A 20,511-nucleotide genomic window follows, 5' to 3' on the forward strand; every position below is an offset into this window, starting at 1 on the left:
ATGAAAAGGCTAGATAAGGATAAAAAGGCTGAATTGGCAACACTATTAATAAACTATCATCTTGATTTAGTAATGGCTGGTGGCTAATTTCCCGCCAAAATTATTGACGCGTTCATTCGCTAACATTTTCAATATAGACAATGAATAGAAACAAAATTGACGTAAGTTCATAAAATAATCTTAATGTATATGTACTGTGACTTTATGTATTTTTTTTGTTTATTTTTGTTTTTTTTTTACTATCTAGATACAATTACTTATCTATCTTATTCAATTAAGTAGTCAATATATTTTAAATTCCTTTGAGATAACTTCCCAATTTAAATCAAATGATATCTTATAGCCTTGCATTTTAAGCTTGCCATATAAGATAAATTTCGGTATGAAGGTTAATACCATAGTCCTTAGAAAAGCAAAGCGTGAAGGATGAGCGTCACTGTATATTGGGAGTACTGGATCAAAATTAACAAATGACGTGTCGTTCTCACTCTTTGCTTTAGGTTGAAATGACTTTTAAGTAAGTTGTGATCTAATCTTTATAAGTTACTACAGTTTTAAATTATTCCACGAAAACTTTAATTTTCCGTGATTAAAATTATCTAAAATGTTGACCGGGGATGTAAGATATCACCATGCAAAATTTAATTTAAATCGATCCAACAGTTTCGGAGATTAGCTCGTACAAATAGACAAACAGACAGGGAAAAAAACAATTTGAAAAAATCTGTATGTTTTCTATTTCACTTCTAACATCCCTCTAACTCGGTTTTTAGTGTGTTTTTCTATGTACAAACATTCGACCTCTACAGTTTTATTATATGTATACCTACACTACATACGTGATCTAAGGTTGGTAATAAAAAAAAGTAATTCAGTGAACTGTTGACATTTATTAACTTGTATTCACATTTAACATTCTTAAAATAGCTATAACCTAAATAGTAAGTACAGTATTATGTGTCTATTGTATGTAGACAGATACAATAAATATCCAGAAATGATTATGTATACTCCTTGTTTTGTACTTTGATTGGGACGGATAGACTTATTTATTATTATAATGCGATAAATCGAGTTCTGTTACAGTGTTACCAGTTTAGATATTTGAAATAATATTATATTATAAACAATAAGTATGGGTGTTTTAGATTCATTACTATAACCTAAAATGAGTATATTTGGCATATTTTTCAACAATTCGTAAAAACGACAGGTATATTTTAATAGATCTGCTTAAAAAAATAAATCACACTATGAGAACCATACAGCTAAATTTCAGAGCCGTTTTAAAATTCTACAAAAAAAGGTAAAAGTTTTTTTTTTATGTCTATGTGCTGATCTCGACTATAACAGAGTAATCAAGAAGTAGATCGCTAACATAAACAAGTACAACAATAAAATTAACATTTGACAAACAAATGTATAAATGCCACTGTTCCATACAAGTTACCATTCACTTACAATCATTTAACGAACACATACACTTAAGTATCTATATTATTTAATATTTAAACTAGCCACATCACTCATCCACAATCTATAAATGTATCCATTACTACATGTAAATAAGTATATTTAAAGTCCTTGTTAATTCGTGTGGTTAGGTCTTGTTTTTGTTTGGGAGCGTCCATTAATTAAATAGGGGGAGCGGCTATGATATGATCTCTAATGAAGAAATCTTTACCTTTTTTTTTTGATAAACATTAGATAAAGAAAATTTGTCAATATAATTTAAAAAAGGAACACTTACACCAATAATAGTGCAACATTTGTGTTAGACAAAGGAAATTCTATCAACATAATTATAAAAAAAATTACACCAATATCAGTGCAAAATTTGTGTTAGATAGTGGAAAATCTATCAATATAATTATAAAAATAAATAATATACACCAATAATGATACAAACGTTTTCACTAACAGGTTACCAATCTCATTAAAAAAAAATACATAATCAATGGACGTCCTCTTTGAAACAATGATATTAAGTATTATTTACATTTTTAAGACGCGTAATATTCAGACAGTACACAGATATAAATATAATAATGTTTAGACTAAAATTAATATAGCCGATTCTGAAATGTAATTCTAACTGTGGTTTTGTCCGCATACATTAGAATAAAAACTATTCTTGTGTATTTAGGACGAGTCAGGACACCATTTAATTTGAAACCCCTTCAGCCATTTAAAGTAATTAAGTAACAAACATTCAAATAACTTTAGAAACACTTATATATTTACAATATCTTTAATAAGAACACATTAAAGAAAATCAGATACGTGTATATATTTATATTATGAACACATTCTAACACACAAAATATTGAATTACTTTAAAATCGATCTAATTATACTTTTAAACAGTAACGACTCTATGTATGTATCTCTAATTTTAGAGAAATACATTACAGAATCGTTCTTAATGCGCTAACAAGGAACAAACAACATATACGCTGCGACTGAAGCTAAATAACATCATACCAGACATGATCATAATACATATATCATTAATAAATATGCTTATGGCAGAATAAAAATAAAAAAAAAAAACAAGATTTAAAACCCCTATACAAATGTGACACTATAACATAACTCTAATTATAATTGAAAAAAAAAAAATAGTTACCATTTCGTAAGACAAATGCAAAATGGAATATATACCATCTAAGAACAAAAAATCTTTGCGTACTAAGAAAAGTAAAATAAAAAACTGTATCATATTAAACTAATTTTTTTTTATAAAATTTTAAAGAATATATTAGGCTTAGGTTTAACTCTTAAAAGACGTTATACTAACCCCCTTATTCATAAATACGTCCTATAAAATTGTTTTAGCTCTACTGAACTGTTTTAAAATAATTAATAATTAAAAAGAATCTAATTTAAAAGAAGGTGACAAAACAATGTATTAGAAGATTTTAGTTTTTAGTGGGTTAGTCTATGGTTTGACTACAAATATCATATGATCGTTAGATATAAATAAATGAAAAACTTTTTATTGTTCCCATCAAGAAATGATACAGATTACCTATATAAGTAAATTACGCTCTATTTTCAGTATAACATTTTATCCTGATTCAGATAATTACGTATCGTGATTTTTTATACTTTATATTTGACCAATAATCGAGTCTGGTATCGACGCGAAAGCTACAATCGCTGCGACAAAACGAACACTTCATAATGTTTAAGTGAAACTAAGATACCCTGTACGACGAGTAACCAGACAAGGGATATCTGGAGACACAACCTGAGACAACAAGACCGGAGCTTATTAAAGAAAAATAATAAATTAGTAAATAGTATCAAAAATTGGATTGCGCGAAACAATCAGTGTTGCCACTACACTGCAATGGCCATCAAGATATCATAGTATCAATAATTTCAATCGATTCCAATCAAGAAATGTCAGATGGCATCTTTTTACAAAAGTTTTCTTTTTTTCTCCCATTCTATATACATATAAACAAGGAATGATAAAATATAGAATGGGATCAGTATCTTGAGCTGTTCATCCGTCAATCTTTAAATTTATGTCTCAAAAATATCTGTCTAAAAAATGTAAAAAGGAGGTCAGAAAGATCGAGTTTCGTTAATTTATATAAAATCGGAAACCCTAGTTTTAAGGACACGATATAAAAAAATTATTAAAATTTATAGTATATAACCTATATTAGTATAATATAATTTAGTATTCACTTAGGTATTTATAAAACTATCTACTTACATATTTTCTCTATAAATAACAATACAAAAGCTATGTATTCAAAGGAAGAAATTAAAAGGAAGCAATGAAGTGAATTTGATTATATAGTTGTATAAAAGTTGTTCAGTATACCGAAAATTAAAACTGGTTATTTAATTAGAGTTATCTTGTTTAATTCTGCTACCATTAATATGTGTGCGACTGGCAACACTCGAAGATTGACTACTATTGTTATTAACAGAAGTTCTACAATGACAGCAGAACTAAACAAAATAACACTAAACAAGTAATCAGTGTAGTTCAGTAAGATATCTAAAAAGTTAACGCGATTTACTTCAATCATAAATTCTCATTTTATAAATTTATCTCTAAAATTCTAAAATTATTAAATTGATTCTAAAATAAATAAGTTAAATTTAAATATACAATTATTCAAATTGTACTCTGAAAAAACTGCATTTAAAAAGAATTTAATTTCATTAGTTTGTATTTTATTGGCTTAATTTAATTAATTTTAGAGACACATCTACAAATAGTTATTATGGAATCTTCCAATTTGTTTCATAACACGATTAAGTTTAAATAAGATGCACTGTTTCGTAAGATATGCAAAGTAAATGAAGGTAAAATATAGTCTCAGTTGACTTTAATCCACAATTCGAGGCGTCACGTCTTATATACTAATCTACCTAAATATATTTGTAAAGTAAAAATAATTGTTTAGCTCGTGGCATGCAAATAAATAAATAAAATTATAAAATTACCTACCTAACGTTTTAAGTTAAAATAACTATCATATTAACTAGGTATAGCCATAACTAATGTTTAGATATTGGGGCTTACATTTATGGGGCGTCCGCCGTACATCGACATAGAGGCCTTTCATCGACAAAAAAGATTTTTTTTATGCAACTTAGAATGGCAAACAAGCTGACGGCCCACCTGATGAAAAAGGGGTAACAGTCGCCTATAGACATGAGCAGTACCATGGACATAACAGAGTATACTGTTTCGCTCATAATACCCCTCATGCGTTGTCATTCTTGAGAACTCAGGTGTTATTCCTCTGTACCCTGTAAATTCACTGCCATATCCCACCCTTCAAAACGAAAGCAAACAACTGCTTTACGGTTGAAACACGAATAAGACAGAGGTACCCAAGCAAACGATTTTTGTACAAAGTCTCCCTCTGGTAAATCTTAATAGATCTTTGCGGGGTCATCATGCTAGTACCACCAAGTTAAACAGCGTTGAAGATCTTTCTGTATATATTTTACATTACAACTCCCAATATATGATATTATATATTTATTTTAATTTCATCATCAGCCTCTTTCTATCTGATCTTAGATGCGAAATCATCATTTACGGCTTCCTCTATCTGATTAAGGGTAAGTGACTTTACTGTACATTTTTTATACATTGCTTACATTTCGATTATGGGAATAGAGGATTTTTCAATAACGGGAATTAACAGCCTCACTGTTACTAATAAGAGTTATCGTTAAATTGTTATGTAACAAAAAAAAATTGAAATTTCCGTTCTCATCTGCCGACACTCACTCTATTTCCATTCACAGACGTGATCAGCCCAAAATCGGTCCCTTGATGTAAACATATGTTTGAGACCATTTTATTTCACTATCTCTAATCTTTAACTCGTAAAAGTTATTATTTAAATTTAATTTTAATGAACCACATTCAAGTACCTATCCATCTAATATTATATACTAGTAATATATTCGTATTATAGTTGATAATAAAGACAAAATCACTCTCACAGTGATACAAATCGATTTCCGAACGCAACATACGTTGCCAGTTATCTCAGGATTTCCATAAGACATGGTTGATTCCTGCGTACGTAGTTCCAGTCATTCTAAAACAGATTTACCTAAATCTTATATTTAAACTATCTAAGTATTATTAATAGTTTATATGAGTGTTAATTGAGCGGCAAATTCTCATATAGTCATATCAAAAATAAGTAACAATACCCTGGAATCTTATTTTTAAGAGCCATTACAATATTGCCTCACCAACCGATTGGATAGACAATTTTGTTCTGTTAAATATTACAGGTTGGTACTAAAAGTACCTGCCTACATAGAATTATAATAATTTATTTTTAAGGTGCGTCCGTGCTTTCATTCTGAATAGCTGTATTTCCCTTTTTAGCTTTTGTTTTAGAGGTCTTTTTTAACGACGACTTGATATGGTGGTGAGCTATTGTATACGTTAATGTGGAAGATTTTAAGGAAAAAGTGGTAATCGCCCGGGTGTATATGTTAAGGAGAGATTCGTCCGTTTCCAGGGGGAACATATAGTCATTGTCGTTATAGTGCAACAATTCTGATGGACATTTGATAGACTTTAAGCAAGAGGAAAATTCCGACCACAGCATTCTGCGCCACTTTACGTTATGCACCTGAGCCACGGGCACCATGACGCACGCAACGAATGTGGGATCATCCGTACCGGCCGCCTGAAACTGCTTTAAGATTTCTCTATAAAAATCCTCAAAATTATAAACACCCATAAACTTTTTCTCAAAATTAAAATCATTTGTCCTTTTAAACATTAAAGTTATACATTTTCTCAGCAAATCTCTGATTACGGATTTCGCAAATATTGACTTGCCAAGTAAGAAAATAGACATTAGTCTCAGAAACCTCTCTGTCACATCTACGTTACGCGTTAGTTGTGGATAACACTTTTCAATAAACAAGATCCATCTTAAATTGCATTCGACAAAGGATGGTATTTTAGATTCATCAATTGTTTCTACTTTATCCACGCCAGTATTTAAACTATGTTTCATCTCGTACAAACTCGAAATTGGCAAGTATAACCACTCTTTAGGAATAATAGGCTGTTCCCAATATAAATCCTTACATTTAATAAATTTTATATAAAAATTGTATGATTCCTTGTATCGTAATTTAATTTCTGCAAAATAATTCAGAGTTTTATTTGGATTTCCTACTCCTGTTATTGACATAAAATCGAAAACATTTTCAGGAGTCATAAATTTTTTGCTAAAAATTATATAGCTAAAAAGAAATTCAAGCTTAGACCACTCATCTTTCCTTAAAACGTAACAAAGTTTATGCGATATGGTAAAAAGCCATTCTTGATTTAATTTGGTTTCTTTGAAAAATGCAGTTATCACAAAATTAAAAAGGAAAAATATTTCTATTCTTGTGGTCCAATTGCTACATAGACTTGGTTCTTTTAAGGTATACAAACGTTTAAAATAAGGTGCCATTTTAGCAACAACCACACTCACTAAATCGTTTTCCTCCAATAAACACAATACGCTAAATATACCCGAGAAAAACGTAAACGGTGAATCTTTGCGTAGTAAAGGTAATACTTTATCTGGTGAATCTATGACTGTTGTACAAAGAGTTTTTAAATTTTTGGCCGTGTGAAAGTCTTTAGGTTGTAAACCAGATAATAAATTCGAGCATGGCACAAGTTTACTTGCTATTTCTTTGTATATTTTGCAAGATGATAATTCTTTTAAAGGAATACCGAGGAATTTCAACGGGGCCTTCATTGTTAGCATAATGCATTTACAAAAATATAAAGCTGAACTAATCGGGCGTAACATTGCAGCAGTATACGTATCAGCATGTAATAATTGTGCAATCCATTTCTTTAGTCCCTCTTTTACCATTGGAACAACTTGATGTTTAAATTTATTAAAATTGACTGTGTTACAATTTACTAATTTATTTACCGACTGAATAACACAACTTGCGTGTGTAGCTAATAAAACTGAAGAATTGCCTATCACGTCTGTGCGTTTTACATGATTATGGAATGATCCGATTATAATAGGGGCTAATGACGTAATAGTTCCGAGTCCAACACCAACATGTAACAGATTGGTCAATATACTGTACGATTCAATTTGAACTCGTAATCCATAATTATCATTTACATTTGAGCTAATATATTCTGAAGCTGGCTTTATAATTTCATATTTCTCAACCAAGATTTCGCTATTTTCTTTTGATTGTATAGTAAGAACTCTTATTAATTTCACGGCTGGTAGAAATGGTTTGCCATAAACATGTTGTGTCTTATACGGAGACTTAAGACTGGTTGTAGGCATGAAATTTTTTATTATTGTTTTCATTAGATGTTCAGATTCTATGATTTTATCGACTAGAGACATATTTTGCCTAGCCAGCCTTGTTATGATTTGTAAGCAATACTGAACACAGTTACTACTAGGCCTGACTGTTTCCAAAATATAATAGAACCTTTTAATTATATCACTTTTTATAAGGACAGTAAATATATCTACTTCGGCGATATAAAAATCTTTTTTTCGGAACTGCTGAGTTCTGGTTCTAAAACTGATTGTGGATATCTTAACCCTAAATGTGGTTGTAACATGCCTTCTACAGTTCCTAGCAATACATCTAAACTAGCTTCATCTACTTTATTACATAATAGATTTCTCAAAGCTTTTAACGCTGGTTCCAAAATCAAAGGTCTGTTATCATCTATTGCAAATCGAAGGTGAAAGAATATTTGACTTATAGGAAGATCAAGTATATCTTTATATGTACCTACCGAGTAATAATCTAATATTCCGGCAATTGTATTTAACGCCATAGCCTTTTGTTGTGGAAACTCCGATTGGCTCAACACAAATAGCTCCGAAAGGGAATATCCAGGGCGATGCGATTCCTCACCATGGTGAAATAAAGTTCTAGTCTCTTCTGTACAAGGCATTGTATATGGCAGTAAATAACCTTTAAAATTGAACCTCGCTACGTAAGGTTCGTCTGGTTGTACAGTTTTGTTTTCTTCGATATTCTTCATCCATTCCAATTTATCCGTTTCAATAGTATCAAAATGCATCCAGTTATTGACATCAATATTAGTGAAAATATCATTATCCCAAAATGACTCGTCGTTATTAATTTTGATTTTATCAGATTGAGAATTGATTGGATCAGACTTATTCTCATCGTGGTCTGATATAAGAGGGATTGATTCATCCGTAACTGTTTCTTGCTCAGCCACTGTAAAATCATCATTGGGCTTGGAAACGAGTTTCAGCTGTTCTTCATAAATCTCCTCTTTAGACAACGCATTGAAAGGTATCGAATCAAACTTGTCAAAGCTTTCTGTATCATTTACTGATTGTTCAGTTTCATCCCGTCTGCTTGCCACTGGAAAACCTTCTGGTGGCATTTGTTTATCATCTAAATGCACGGGTTCATTATATTTTTTTTCAATAATTTTTCCTAAGATGGATGGAATTATTTTTGGATAGTACACCTTGTCGTGGCCCTTTTCAGACTCCTCATTGTTTGACGTTTTATATGTGGCATGCTGAATCACTCGTAGATTAGAACGAGCAAGATTCTTTTTATTCTTGAGTTCTTGATTATTTTGAGTGTGTTTCGTTTTTGGCTTTTGTTTCCGTGTACTTTTTCGCGTTCTATTTTCGAACGGTATCTCGGTATATTGGAGTAGTTTTTCTCGTATGTAATCAAAATCCAATTTCACAGGTGCATTATGAACTCTTTTTTTCAGTTTAACGTGTGGCATTCTGTCCACCTCACCTTCATCCTTGTCTCTAAATAAATGTTTACACTTTTTCTTACTATTATATCTTGATAACACACATTGCACACAAAAATAATACACAATCGCAAAAATAGTGAAACACTGCTGCGCGTTACGGATTATTGATTTTTTTTAGTTCAGAAACGATGCGCTGAGACGCATTCGACATACACGTAAAGTATTACCATAAGAATAAATAAGACCGGCAGTAATTTATTTATGTAACATCATTATTGGAATAATAATATAATAATGTATGTAGCGATGCCTGAGCTACTTATATGTACATGTAGTATTTATCTGGAGTTAGCGTAATTAACCTGGATTCATTATTTTTCGATTGATAAATATATGGATATATTATAAAAAATATAATCACGACTATAATCTCTGACGAGATCATCATTTCTTCATAGTCGTAGAATACTGACGGATCTGACAAAGATTACATATAAAGATCCGTCACTATTCTACGACTATGACGATTTATCGATTTTCCGTTGTAGTGAACAATAAATTCGAGATAGCCAAGTAGGTACATTAAAAATTTAGCGAAGACAATTATTTATTTACTATTAAATTATAATAATGAAATTGTTAGAAAACCGACTTCAGTTGTAATGCCACCAGATATGTTGATTTAAAAACTACTGGACCGATTTTGATAAAATTTATGAGACTAATCTATAAGTACCTATATCCTTTATAATTAACCTGCTAAAAAAATTACTACAATTGTAGCGCAACCAGTTATTTTAAAAACTAGTAAGCCGATTTTGATAAAATTTACATGGGACTAATCCATAAGTATATCCTTTCAGATAAAAGAAAACTCAAATCGGTTTACCATTTTTGACAAAAAACCATGATTGTTACTGATGGTTATGAGGTAACAATCATGAAAAAATAAAAGAAACACAACCGAATTGGGAACCTTCTTTTTTTTAAGTCGGTTGAAAAGGAAAATACATATAACGAACTCATATGAGACATAATCCAAAATACAAAATACACGAGTTAACTAATTTAGAAATATCAGAGAATCGAATAGATAAATAAAGTACTCATTTATCTACGGAGAGCAACATACCTGACAATGCACCATAGAGGTACTAATATTCCAATATGGGGGAAGAAAAGGATTGTTAGCAGCAAGATGTAACAGCCCCATTACTAGCAATATACGATATCTGGTAAATCTCTATGCGGTTTCCACTGAAAACCTGTTGTTATTTCATGTGGAATTCGTCACGATGTACTTACGGAGCTGCTTTCGTCCTCACCTATCATCTCTAACTAATACCCTGCCAGCGTCTATGGATACGCAGGTGGAGTTAAGAGTATCATGCCATAATGTGGGATAAAATTTACTCTGTCTTCACCGCGGATTTGCATTCCCTTGTGTTCTATTTTGATGGACAAAATATACTATTCATCTTATAAATGGAAGAAAGGGGAACAGTGTACCCCATGAAAAGGGTCATATTTGAGGTTTATTTATTGATGGCGTCCGTCGCTGTTTCGGTAAAATTTGATAGCATTATATAGGCATATCATGGAGTTTAATATGCATAGGTGACTCCCCTAGTATTCTTTGTGTCCATAGGCCGCAGCCTATCACTTAGCATCAGATAAAATGCACGCAAGTTTGTCGCCTTTCGACGTAATAAAAAATAAGCTGGGATTCGATCATAATTCTAATAAATTAGAGGAAAAAAAATGGTTAATTAATATGGTTTATTTGATAAATACTATTTATCACTATTGGTTACATTTTTAGAGCGCTTTTTAAAGCTTTCGACATGATGGCGAGCTATTCTATACGCTATGGTATCTGGCCGCAATAGATTGCTGGATAATGCTTGGAGATAGGATCTAATGAGAGATTCGTCAGTCTCATCTGGATATAGGTAATCGTTCATTTCATAACATAGTAAATCTTCAGGACAGTCTAGAGCCCTCAAGCAACCAGCATATTCTGACCACAGGAGCTTACGCCACTTGACATTATGCCTCTGTGCTATGGGTACCAGAACACATGCAGCAAATGTGTGATCTCCATAACTAACAGACTGAAACTGCTCCAAGAACTGCGTATAGAAATCTTGAAAATTATTCAAGCCAACAAGTGGCTTATCAAAGTTGAATTCCGCTTTTTCTTGAACAGTATTTGAGTGCACTTATGTAATAAATCTTTTATACCTGCATCCAAAAATATAGAATTATCACAAAGGAAGACGCACATGATGCGACAGAAGCGATCGGTCACATCGATATCGTTCAAAAGATCCGAATAGCAAAGTTCGTTTAATAAAATCCACCCTAAGCTACTGCTTACGATTGTATCTTTCTGGTCAAGTTCTTTTGACACTGATTTACTATATGGATGCACTTCTGTAGGTTCTGATTTATTCTCAGCATCCTGACTTTTAGCATACAACATCAGTATGGGCAGGTAAATCCAATCTCTGGGAAGTATTGGCTCCTGCCATTTACGAAATACGATATTAGGTCCAATGGCCCTATGATTTATGTTAATTACTTTTCGGTAACAACTTTTTATATTCATAATATTTGTTAAAACTTTAGTGCAACTATCTGTATTTGATATTGACATCAGATTAAAAAGCCTTTCGGCTGTAAACCATTTTTTGTTGAACACAACAGCATTAAAAAGAAATTCAAGTTCATATTTTTTATCTACTCTCAAAATATAACAGAGTTTATTTGATACAGCATAAAGCAAGTCCTCATTTAGATTGGTATCATTAAGAACTGCTATTTTTATAAGACTAAAAAGTAAATCTATTTCAAATCTACTAAACCAGTTATCACACAGACTTGGAGTTTTTTTCTCAATTTCTTTTAAATAAATAGAAAATTGTTGAACTATACTCATAGAAAGTTCTTTATCTTCCATTACACGTAATAAATTTAACAGTGCCACTAAGAAAGGTATTGGTGATACAACATTTAACACAGGCAATACTTTTTGGGCAGAATCAATAACTGATGTTCCAAGGGATTTCAAATTCTTGATTAAATGCAAATCTTTGTTGTCTATGCCAGATAATAAATTTGAACATGCGACAACATTTTTTACTATCTCCTTAAATCCCCTTGATGAGACCAATTTTTTTAAGGAGTCACAAAGAAATTTTAATGGTACTCTTTCATATATTAATATAGTTAAGCAGCAATCTAGAACTGAACAAAGAAGACGTAGATGTCCACAAGTGTAGCAATCAGAATATGACAGCTGTGCAATCCATTTTTGGACACCCTCTTTGAGCAATGGATATACTTGTTCTTTGAATGTTTTTAAATTGATGGTGTTGCAATTTAAAAGTTTATTTACAAACTGAAGCACAATTGCCGCATGTGTTGCTGACACCACTGAAGATTTAACAAATATGTCTGTCCCTTTTACATGTTTATACAATAAAGTAACAATTACAGGTGATAAAGACATGGCCTCTTCATTTACAAGATTAAACTGTAACAAATTTGATATTATACAGATTGCCTCTATTTGAACACGTAATCCATAAGTACCATCAACTCCTGAACTTATATATACAGAAAGTGGTTTAAATATTGCATATTTATTTACTAATATTTCACCTATATCTCTAGATTGTAATGAGAGAATTCTTAGAAATTTTAGCCCAACCAAAATTGGTTTTCCATTATAAGCAATATGTGGTGAAAATGCAAAACTGAGACTTGACACTGGAATAAAATTCTGGATTACTGTTCTCATTAGATGATCAGTTTGTACAATTTTCATAGCAATTTCATCTGAATCTCTAATCAATCTTATAAGTATTTGTAAGCAGTATTGAACACAGTTAAAGCTAGGCCTAACTGTATCTAATATATAAAATAATCTTTGAATTATATCACTTCTCACGGCAGCAGCAATAATATCTATTTCAGCTAAATGAAAATCATTGAGCTCAGACTCTTTTGATTCCAATTCTTCAATTTCTGATTTATCATTCTCTAAACAAGGTTGACAGGTACCTTCCTTAAAACCTAATAATGCATCAAGGCTTGCCTCATCAATTCTGTTATAAAGCAGATTCCTCATAGCTTTCAAGGCAGGTTCCAGAATTATAGTTTTATTTTCATCAATAGAAAACCTTATGATAAAAAATATTTTACTCAATGGTATGTCTATGATATCTTTGTATGTGCCAGCCATGTAATATTCAAGTATTCCTGCAATTGTGTTTAAAGCCATCACTCGTTGTTGTGTCACAGTCGATCGAGATAGTTCAAAAAGCTCCAATAAGGAATATCCAGGTCGGTGTGGTTCTTCTCCATGGTGAAAAAGTGTTTTTGTTTTTTCTGTATACTCCATTATATATGGTAACAAATAACCCTTAAAATCAAATCTAGCTTCATAAGGCTCATCAGGTTTTACTTTTTTACTTTCATTAATGCCTTTTATCCATTCTAATTTGTCTTTCTCAAGAGAATCAAAATGTAACCACTTATTGACATCAGGATGTGACAGGATATCATTTTCCCAAAGTGAATCGGTCTGGTCTATAGTCAAATCATTAGATGATTCATTTGTATCCATTTTTTCATCACCAATTGTGTTTTTGACAAGTGGAGTATGAGTAACTTGTTTATTATCATATTGATTATTCAGAGCATGTTCTCGTTTCGACTTTAAAAACTGAATTAATTTAGGGTCTAAACTAGATAGCAACTTTTGTTGTTCATCCAAAATTTCCTTTTCAGATAAATTTGTAAGAGTTTTTATATTTTCATTATGTATATCATCAGCATCAGCAGAAGATAAAATGTAACTCTTTGTTGGAAAATTCTTTATTAAATTTGTTGACTGGTTAGTTGTCAAACTAAAGCTTGATGATTCATCAATATCCATATTTTGACATGAACTTACCTCTATAGTATTAGGAAATAAATTGGTGTTACTTTCATCATTTACATTACTAATTCGTTTTGTAACAACTGGGAAACCTTGAGCTGGCATCAGTTTAAAATCATAATCTATACATTCACCAACATTCTTCTCCACAATATCTCCCAGTATTGACGGTTGGAGTTTTGGAAAATAGACCTTATCGTCTTCATCTACAGGTTCATTACGTTCCGACTCTCTCATATTTTTCTCTAAAATATCACCAATTAAGGCACCTCCACTTTCGTGTTTTTGAGTGTAATTTTTAAGGCCTTTGGATTGTGCATACTTAGATTGTTTACGGATTCCTGTATCACTTGTGCTGGGTCTCTTCAATTCAGTCCGGCGAAGGTTAACAACTTGAGCTGCTGGTTGCAAATTTTGGTTTTTATTTTTCTCCCGAAGAAACTCTTCTTGCATTTTAAGAATATCGTCCTCATCTTCACCGGGGCAGGGGCGTTTAAACATTGTAATTGTATACAACAAGAGACCTTGTGCACTCAGGTGAGTGTTTATAATAATTAAATAGGAATATTCAGATTAGAATATCAAAAAACAATGGAAAATAAAAAATATAACCTAATCTAAATATCAGTGACAATGACATTTGATCTGTGACAGTTATCGTCAAGTGACAATTCTCCATTCGGTTGATAGAGTAATAATTTTTTTGTAAATTATTCCGTAGACGGTTTTTTTAAAATAAAATATAGATAACAAATTGATATATATTTTTTTCTAATTGCAATTAAGATTAAGAAGCTAGTTCCATTTCTGTCCTTCAAGTGACAATTAATACAACACGTCATTAAATTTGATTGTGCCCATTTACAAAACAAAGAATATACATATAGAGTTTGGAGTCGGTAATGGCAACATCTAATATATTAAGTATGTAGGTAACACAAATGTTGGTAGTCATTTGTCAAATAAATGTCAAAAGCATAAACAAAAACACGTGATTGAATTATATTTTATTAAATAAATTTAGAATATTTATTATTATTAAAATGCCCAATTTAAAGAAAAATATGGAGAAATTAAAACATCCCAACAGCAGAAAAACTATGTCGCTATCAAAGAAAATGAAGAGATGTGAAAAAAGGGATCAGAGTAAAATAGGAACGCACATTAAACAAAACCTTATTGGTGAAAAAATTATGTGGTTTAAAGAGAGATTACCCGAAGAATGCGCTGTTTTAAATAAAGAACAGACATTGCAATTGATAGAAACATATCTAAGTAGATTTGATGAGGAATTAGAGCAAATTGCATTAAAAAATTCTGTAGGTCAGAGAAAAAATCGCCAACATGCCAGCCGGGAGGATATAATCAATATAACGAAGAAAAGGGAACACGAGGAGTTCGAAACATGTGGTCTAGAGATGCCAGACCTTATGGACCAACACCAAATGCAAGTTTTAAAGTCATGGAATGGAGAACTCCGGTTTTTACAACACTTTAAACTTAAAAGAATTGCTAGAAAGCATTTAATATAGTAGAAGTAGTTAATAAATTATGTTTGAAAATATATTGTTTTATTTCTATTATTTTTATCAGTTCAAGCAGATGGTGCATATGCCTGTTTCAAAAATATGAAATATCAAAAATAAAATTTTTACAAAAAAAAGTATTAGTAACTTTTCAGATAATTATATATAACATATTGATTTCAAACTCCCTTTAATCTGTGACTGTAATAAACAGTATCTTATGATCTCACATATGGTACCTGTATACCATATTACATATATATCAGTTAAGCTCTTAAATTGATAAGAAGTAACAAACAAACACTTTTACACTCATAATATTAGTGATATTGTAAATGTACCACTTAGTTCTCTAATAATGGCAATGTATGAATGGTATCAATACATTACACTTGATTTTGTCTTCCATGGTGTTGTTCAAATCTGTAGATCACGGTTAACACTCCATCAGGTAGACCATTATCTTGTCATCTAAAATGTACCATAAGGAACATACCATTGGCATATTTAACAAGTTCCCAGGAGGAGACTGACCACTTAAAAAGGCTTGTTGCACAGCTGAAAGCTTTACCCGCATTCTGCGATGGGCACCCAACAAATATGAGTGGGCATAGCACACTCTTACATAGCACGCCTATACTAGCTTATCAGTAGTTAAGGAAGAAGGGATTGTTCACAATGGAGACTAAAGGCCCTATTGCTAGCAATATGCCCAACCGGGTTGAGGAATTGTTAGGAATGGAGTCTAGCTGACCCAATGCCAGCAATACCCCCTACCAGGTCGACCTCTATGCATTTCCTCCTGGAAATCATCATGGTTAATTCAAGTCGAATTCGTCACAATGGGCTAACTGACCTGTTTTCATCGTCATCTATCACCCATCCCTTACTGGTGCGCCGATAGTTTATACCGATAGCGTAGGCGAGGTTATCCTTCCATATTCATCCATTAAAAAAAAATCAATAATTAAGAAGAAGGTAGGAAAGTTTTATTGTCAATAAATATACAGGCTATATTAAGGTTTCTTCAGGATCGGCAACGCACACGTGACGCTCTTAGTATTGCAGGCGTAGACGTAGTGTAACATACTTCCAAGGTTGCAGGCATCCATAGGTGAACATTTACCATATTAGATACAAGAGACAAGAGTCTTTAAAGAATTAATTTATTAACATTTACTTTCTATTTAAATATTACAATTTTATATATCACAATCACTACGATAAGCACAATTGGTAATTTCATGGTTACTCAAGGAATCCCCTGAGCTCCAAAACAAGGAGCTACAGTGACCACTAGTTTCTCACGGGACGTAAATATTATAAACAAACGAATGATAACAAATACGCAAAAGGAGGGGGGAAAGGGATTGTTAGTAATGGAGACTGAGAATCCTATTGCTAGCAATATAACCAACCAGGTCGACCTCCTCGCGGTTCTCCCTGGAAACTATCATGGTTAATTCCTGATGAATTCATCATGATGGGCTAACTGGCCTGTTTTCATTCTCATCTATCACCCTTCACTGGTGCTCCGCCAGCGTATCCCGTTAGCGCAGGCGGTGTTACCATACCATTTTCACCCATCAAAAAAAAAAAAACGTGAAAGAAATACTACGTGCCATTATTTCTGTAGTTTAAACATCTCGCCATTTTCGGAGACCAACTTAGGGTCGCCGTTGTTTCTTGTTCTGCTATCGGCAGGCAGTATTTCCATTGACAACAGCCATCAGACGGGCGTATAGAAAAACATCAAATGCATTTACATAAAAAAAAAATCTGTAGCAATTACTTACCAAAATGACTAGCACTCGGCATTATGCTAATTAATTAATAAATACATAAAGTTTATTATGTGCTAAGTTAGGATGTAACCACACACAAACACCCATCCATCCATCGTTACAAAGTTACGCATTTATTATAGGTATAAATTGGATTCACTTTATTTACCTACTGATACAGTGCTGTTATTCTGTACAGAGTGACCTCATGGTTGACTACAGTGTACTATTTACGAGGCTAATTATGAAAATTTATAAACTGACATGTAGAATGTAATTTTTTTTTCTTTATTAAAAAATACACCGCTTACGTATTTCTCTGTTCGCCCAATGGTCGACTGGTAGAGAACACCCTCCGGTGTTAAGTCCGCCAAATGTGCATAGCATTTTACTGTGCATTAAAGTAAATAAATAATAAATAAATTAATTAAATTAATAATTTGAGTAATTATTAATTTTGTTTGACGATATTAAATATGTACTTACACAAATTTATTGGTTTGATTTGAATATGTTTTTTTTCTTTAATCTTAATAATCACAAACATTAGTATTATAGCCTTATTTAATTAATACATTAAATTTGCATGCCTACAATTTCTGTCTTGCACTACTACTGCCCACTCACTACTTCCTATGCCACTGCGTTAGGTTGACTGAAAGAAATCTCTTTTAGAGATAAGTTCGCCTTTACTAACATTGTTATAAACTTATTGTTGTTATTGTTTTACTGAATATATATATATATATATATATATATATATATATATATATATATATATATATATATATATATATATATATATATATATATATATATTTTAAGGCAATTAAACAGATACCAAGAAGTTTTGTCACATGGCCTTTATTATGTTACATGTCTGTTTAAACCAAAAGAAATATTTCCTTTCATATTTCAAACCACAGTGTTAAACTAGACTAATAAAAATGGTTGTGTTTCAGGTTTAAAGAGTGTGATACGATAATATACAATGACACACCAGAGGGAGACTTTGTACAAAAATCGATTGCTTGGGCACCTCTGTCCCATTCGTGTTTCAACCGTGAAGCAGTTGTGTTTACATGGCTGCGTTTCGGTTTGAAGGGTGGGATATGGCAGTAAATTTACAGGGTACAGAGTAATAACACCAGAGTCCTCAGGAATGGCAACGCATGGGGGGTATCATGGGCGAAACAGTATACTCTGTTATGTCCACGGTACTGCTCATGTCTATAGGCGACAGTTACCATTTTCCATCAGGTGGGCCGTCTTGTTTGCCATTCTAAGTTGTATAAAAAAAAATGGTGTTTATTTCTTTATGTATAACTTACCACTATCCATTACGGTGAGCTATCCATCCGTCACTTCAATTTGCATAAAAATATTACACTCGTGATTTCTATGAAGTCATTTGCATTTGGAAATAAATTAATGTTCCGTGAAATCAAAACAAGATACAAAGTCACAACGTACCACCGTTAACAGCTCTATTGACCCATGAATCAGTACCATTCGAGTGTTTCTTGTACCTAACAGTGATTATTACGTCATTGTATCTGCTGTACAATAATAGTAAATTCCTCGAATTGGTTTAATAGCTGTTGACCTACAGTTGAACGTTTAATGCTCAATCAATTTTGTAGTAGCCAATGACCGCCATGACCTGTGCTAATGCATATTTCGAGTAAATCACGTTCCAAGTTGGAATCTCGATTAAAAATAAACTTTAAGATTGGATTAAGGAAGTTATGGCTTCTGTATAGTGTATTTATATATTAAGTTCAATGTATCTTGTCGCGTAGTAGAACCATAGATAATAGAATACTATATGGTAAATTGGTTTTCACAATGACACTGGATCGTCGATGAGGCTTTCCTTCGCGGTTGAGGTCCTCGCAATATGTCTCCATCTACTTCTGTTCGCCGCCGAGCGAGAGCATTCCACAATAGACTGCTGTGTGGCCGTTTTGATGAGGTCAGTCCATCGCTTTGGTGATTTGCCCCGAGAACGTTTGCCTTGTACCGCTCCTTGGACAATTAGACGTTCCATACAATCTTCATTCCGGATAATATGGCCGAAGTATTTGAGAATTCGTATACGAACAGTCGACATACATGTACGACGACATACATACGGTAGAACATACATGGTTATTAATTTTTAAAACCAGATAATTCGAGATTCATTGTAAAAATAAAAGTCCAAACCTACGTAACGTTACAAGGTCGTGACGCCTACCGTAGTGGGCCGTGAATGCAGTGTTCCGGGTTTCAATTGAATTAGTAATTTGTAAAATGAACATTTCTAAGTAATCTCGGATGTGGGAGGTTTATATTGTTGTATTCTAAGGATTAGTAGTTATGGGGCGCGATACTTAAACGCTATCCCAATAAAAAACTTAAAAAATATATGTTTTAATGCAAATATCGAGTTACGGACCTCGAAGTTTTTTTTATATAACTTTTTTTATATGCAACTTTGAATGGCAAATAAGCCGTTAGGTTACCTGATGGGCAGTGGCGTAACAATAGGGTGGCAGGGCTGGCAAAATGCCACGGGCCCCCGACCCAAAAGGGTCCCGGCTCAAGAGGTCGAGAGCTCAGAATTTTTTTTTTTAACATTGTATCTGAGTATTTTATTTTAGTTTTTTTTTTACTGATAGGGCCCCATTAAAAAGAATTTGCCACAGGCCCCAAATGGTATAGTTACGCCACTGCTGATGGGAAGCGATAACTATCGCCTATAGACATATACAGCACCATGAATGTCACATAATACACTGCAATACCCATGGTAACCCTGTTTGACTTTCTTGAGGCCTAGTTTTTTTAATGGATGATAATGGAATGGTAACCCCGCATGCGCTAACGGTATACGCTGGCGGAGCTCTAGTGAGGGATGATAGGTGAGGAGGAAAAGGTAGGTCAGTTAGATCGTCGTGATAAATACATCTGAAATTCAGTACGATGGTTTCCAGGGGTCCACGTGGA

The 20,511-nt window shown here is 32.5% G+C and overlaps 3 protein-coding genes across 3 annotated transcripts; 1 reads left to right on the forward strand and 2 right to left on the reverse strand.

The window, feature by feature from the left end:
* Positions 1 to 870: 870 nt before the first annotated feature.
* Positions 871 to 9,453, reverse strand: LOC116412871 (uncharacterized). Its single transcript, XM_052901725.1, has 2 exons — positions 8,300 to 9,453; positions 871 to 8,150 (listed from the first exon to the last, which is right to left on the reverse strand). Exons 1-2 carry the CDS (start codon positions 9,284 to 9,286, stop codon positions 5,838 to 5,840), a joined length of 3,300 nt encoding a protein of 1,099 aa, XP_052757685.1. The 5' UTR covers positions 9,287 to 9,453; the 3' UTR covers positions 871 to 5,837.
* A 1,574-nt stretch (positions 9,454 to 11,027) lies between these two features.
* On the reverse strand, positions 11,028 to 14,849 carry LOC113515079 (RNA polymerase II-associated protein 1). Its single transcript, XM_026899215.3, is given in 2 exon segments — positions 11,028 to 11,456; positions 11,459 to 14,849. Coding segments are annotated over 2 exon segments (3,654 nt in total). The 5' UTR covers positions 14,712 to 14,849; the 3' UTR covers positions 11,028 to 11,055.
* A 299-nt stretch (positions 14,850 to 15,148) lies between these two features.
* Positions 15,149 to 15,772, forward strand: LOC113515118 (translation machinery-associated protein 16 homolog). The gene has a single exon (XM_026899266.3). The coding sequence runs from the start codon at positions 15,254 to 15,256 to the stop codon at positions 15,740 to 15,742; it is 489 nt and encodes a 162-aa protein (XP_026755067.2). The 5' UTR covers positions 15,149 to 15,253; the 3' UTR covers positions 15,743 to 15,772.
* Positions 15,773 to 20,511: the final 4,739 nt, after the last annotated feature.

The sequence above is a fragment of the Galleria mellonella genome, unplaced genomic scaffold (genome assembly GCF_026898425.1).
Source record: "Galleria mellonella isolate WM207_F2 unplaced genomic scaffold, CSIRO_AGI_GalMel_v1 utg789, whole genome shotgun sequence".
In the NCBI taxonomy this organism is placed as follows: domain Eukaryota; kingdom Metazoa; phylum Arthropoda; class Insecta; order Lepidoptera; family Pyralidae; genus Galleria; species Galleria mellonella.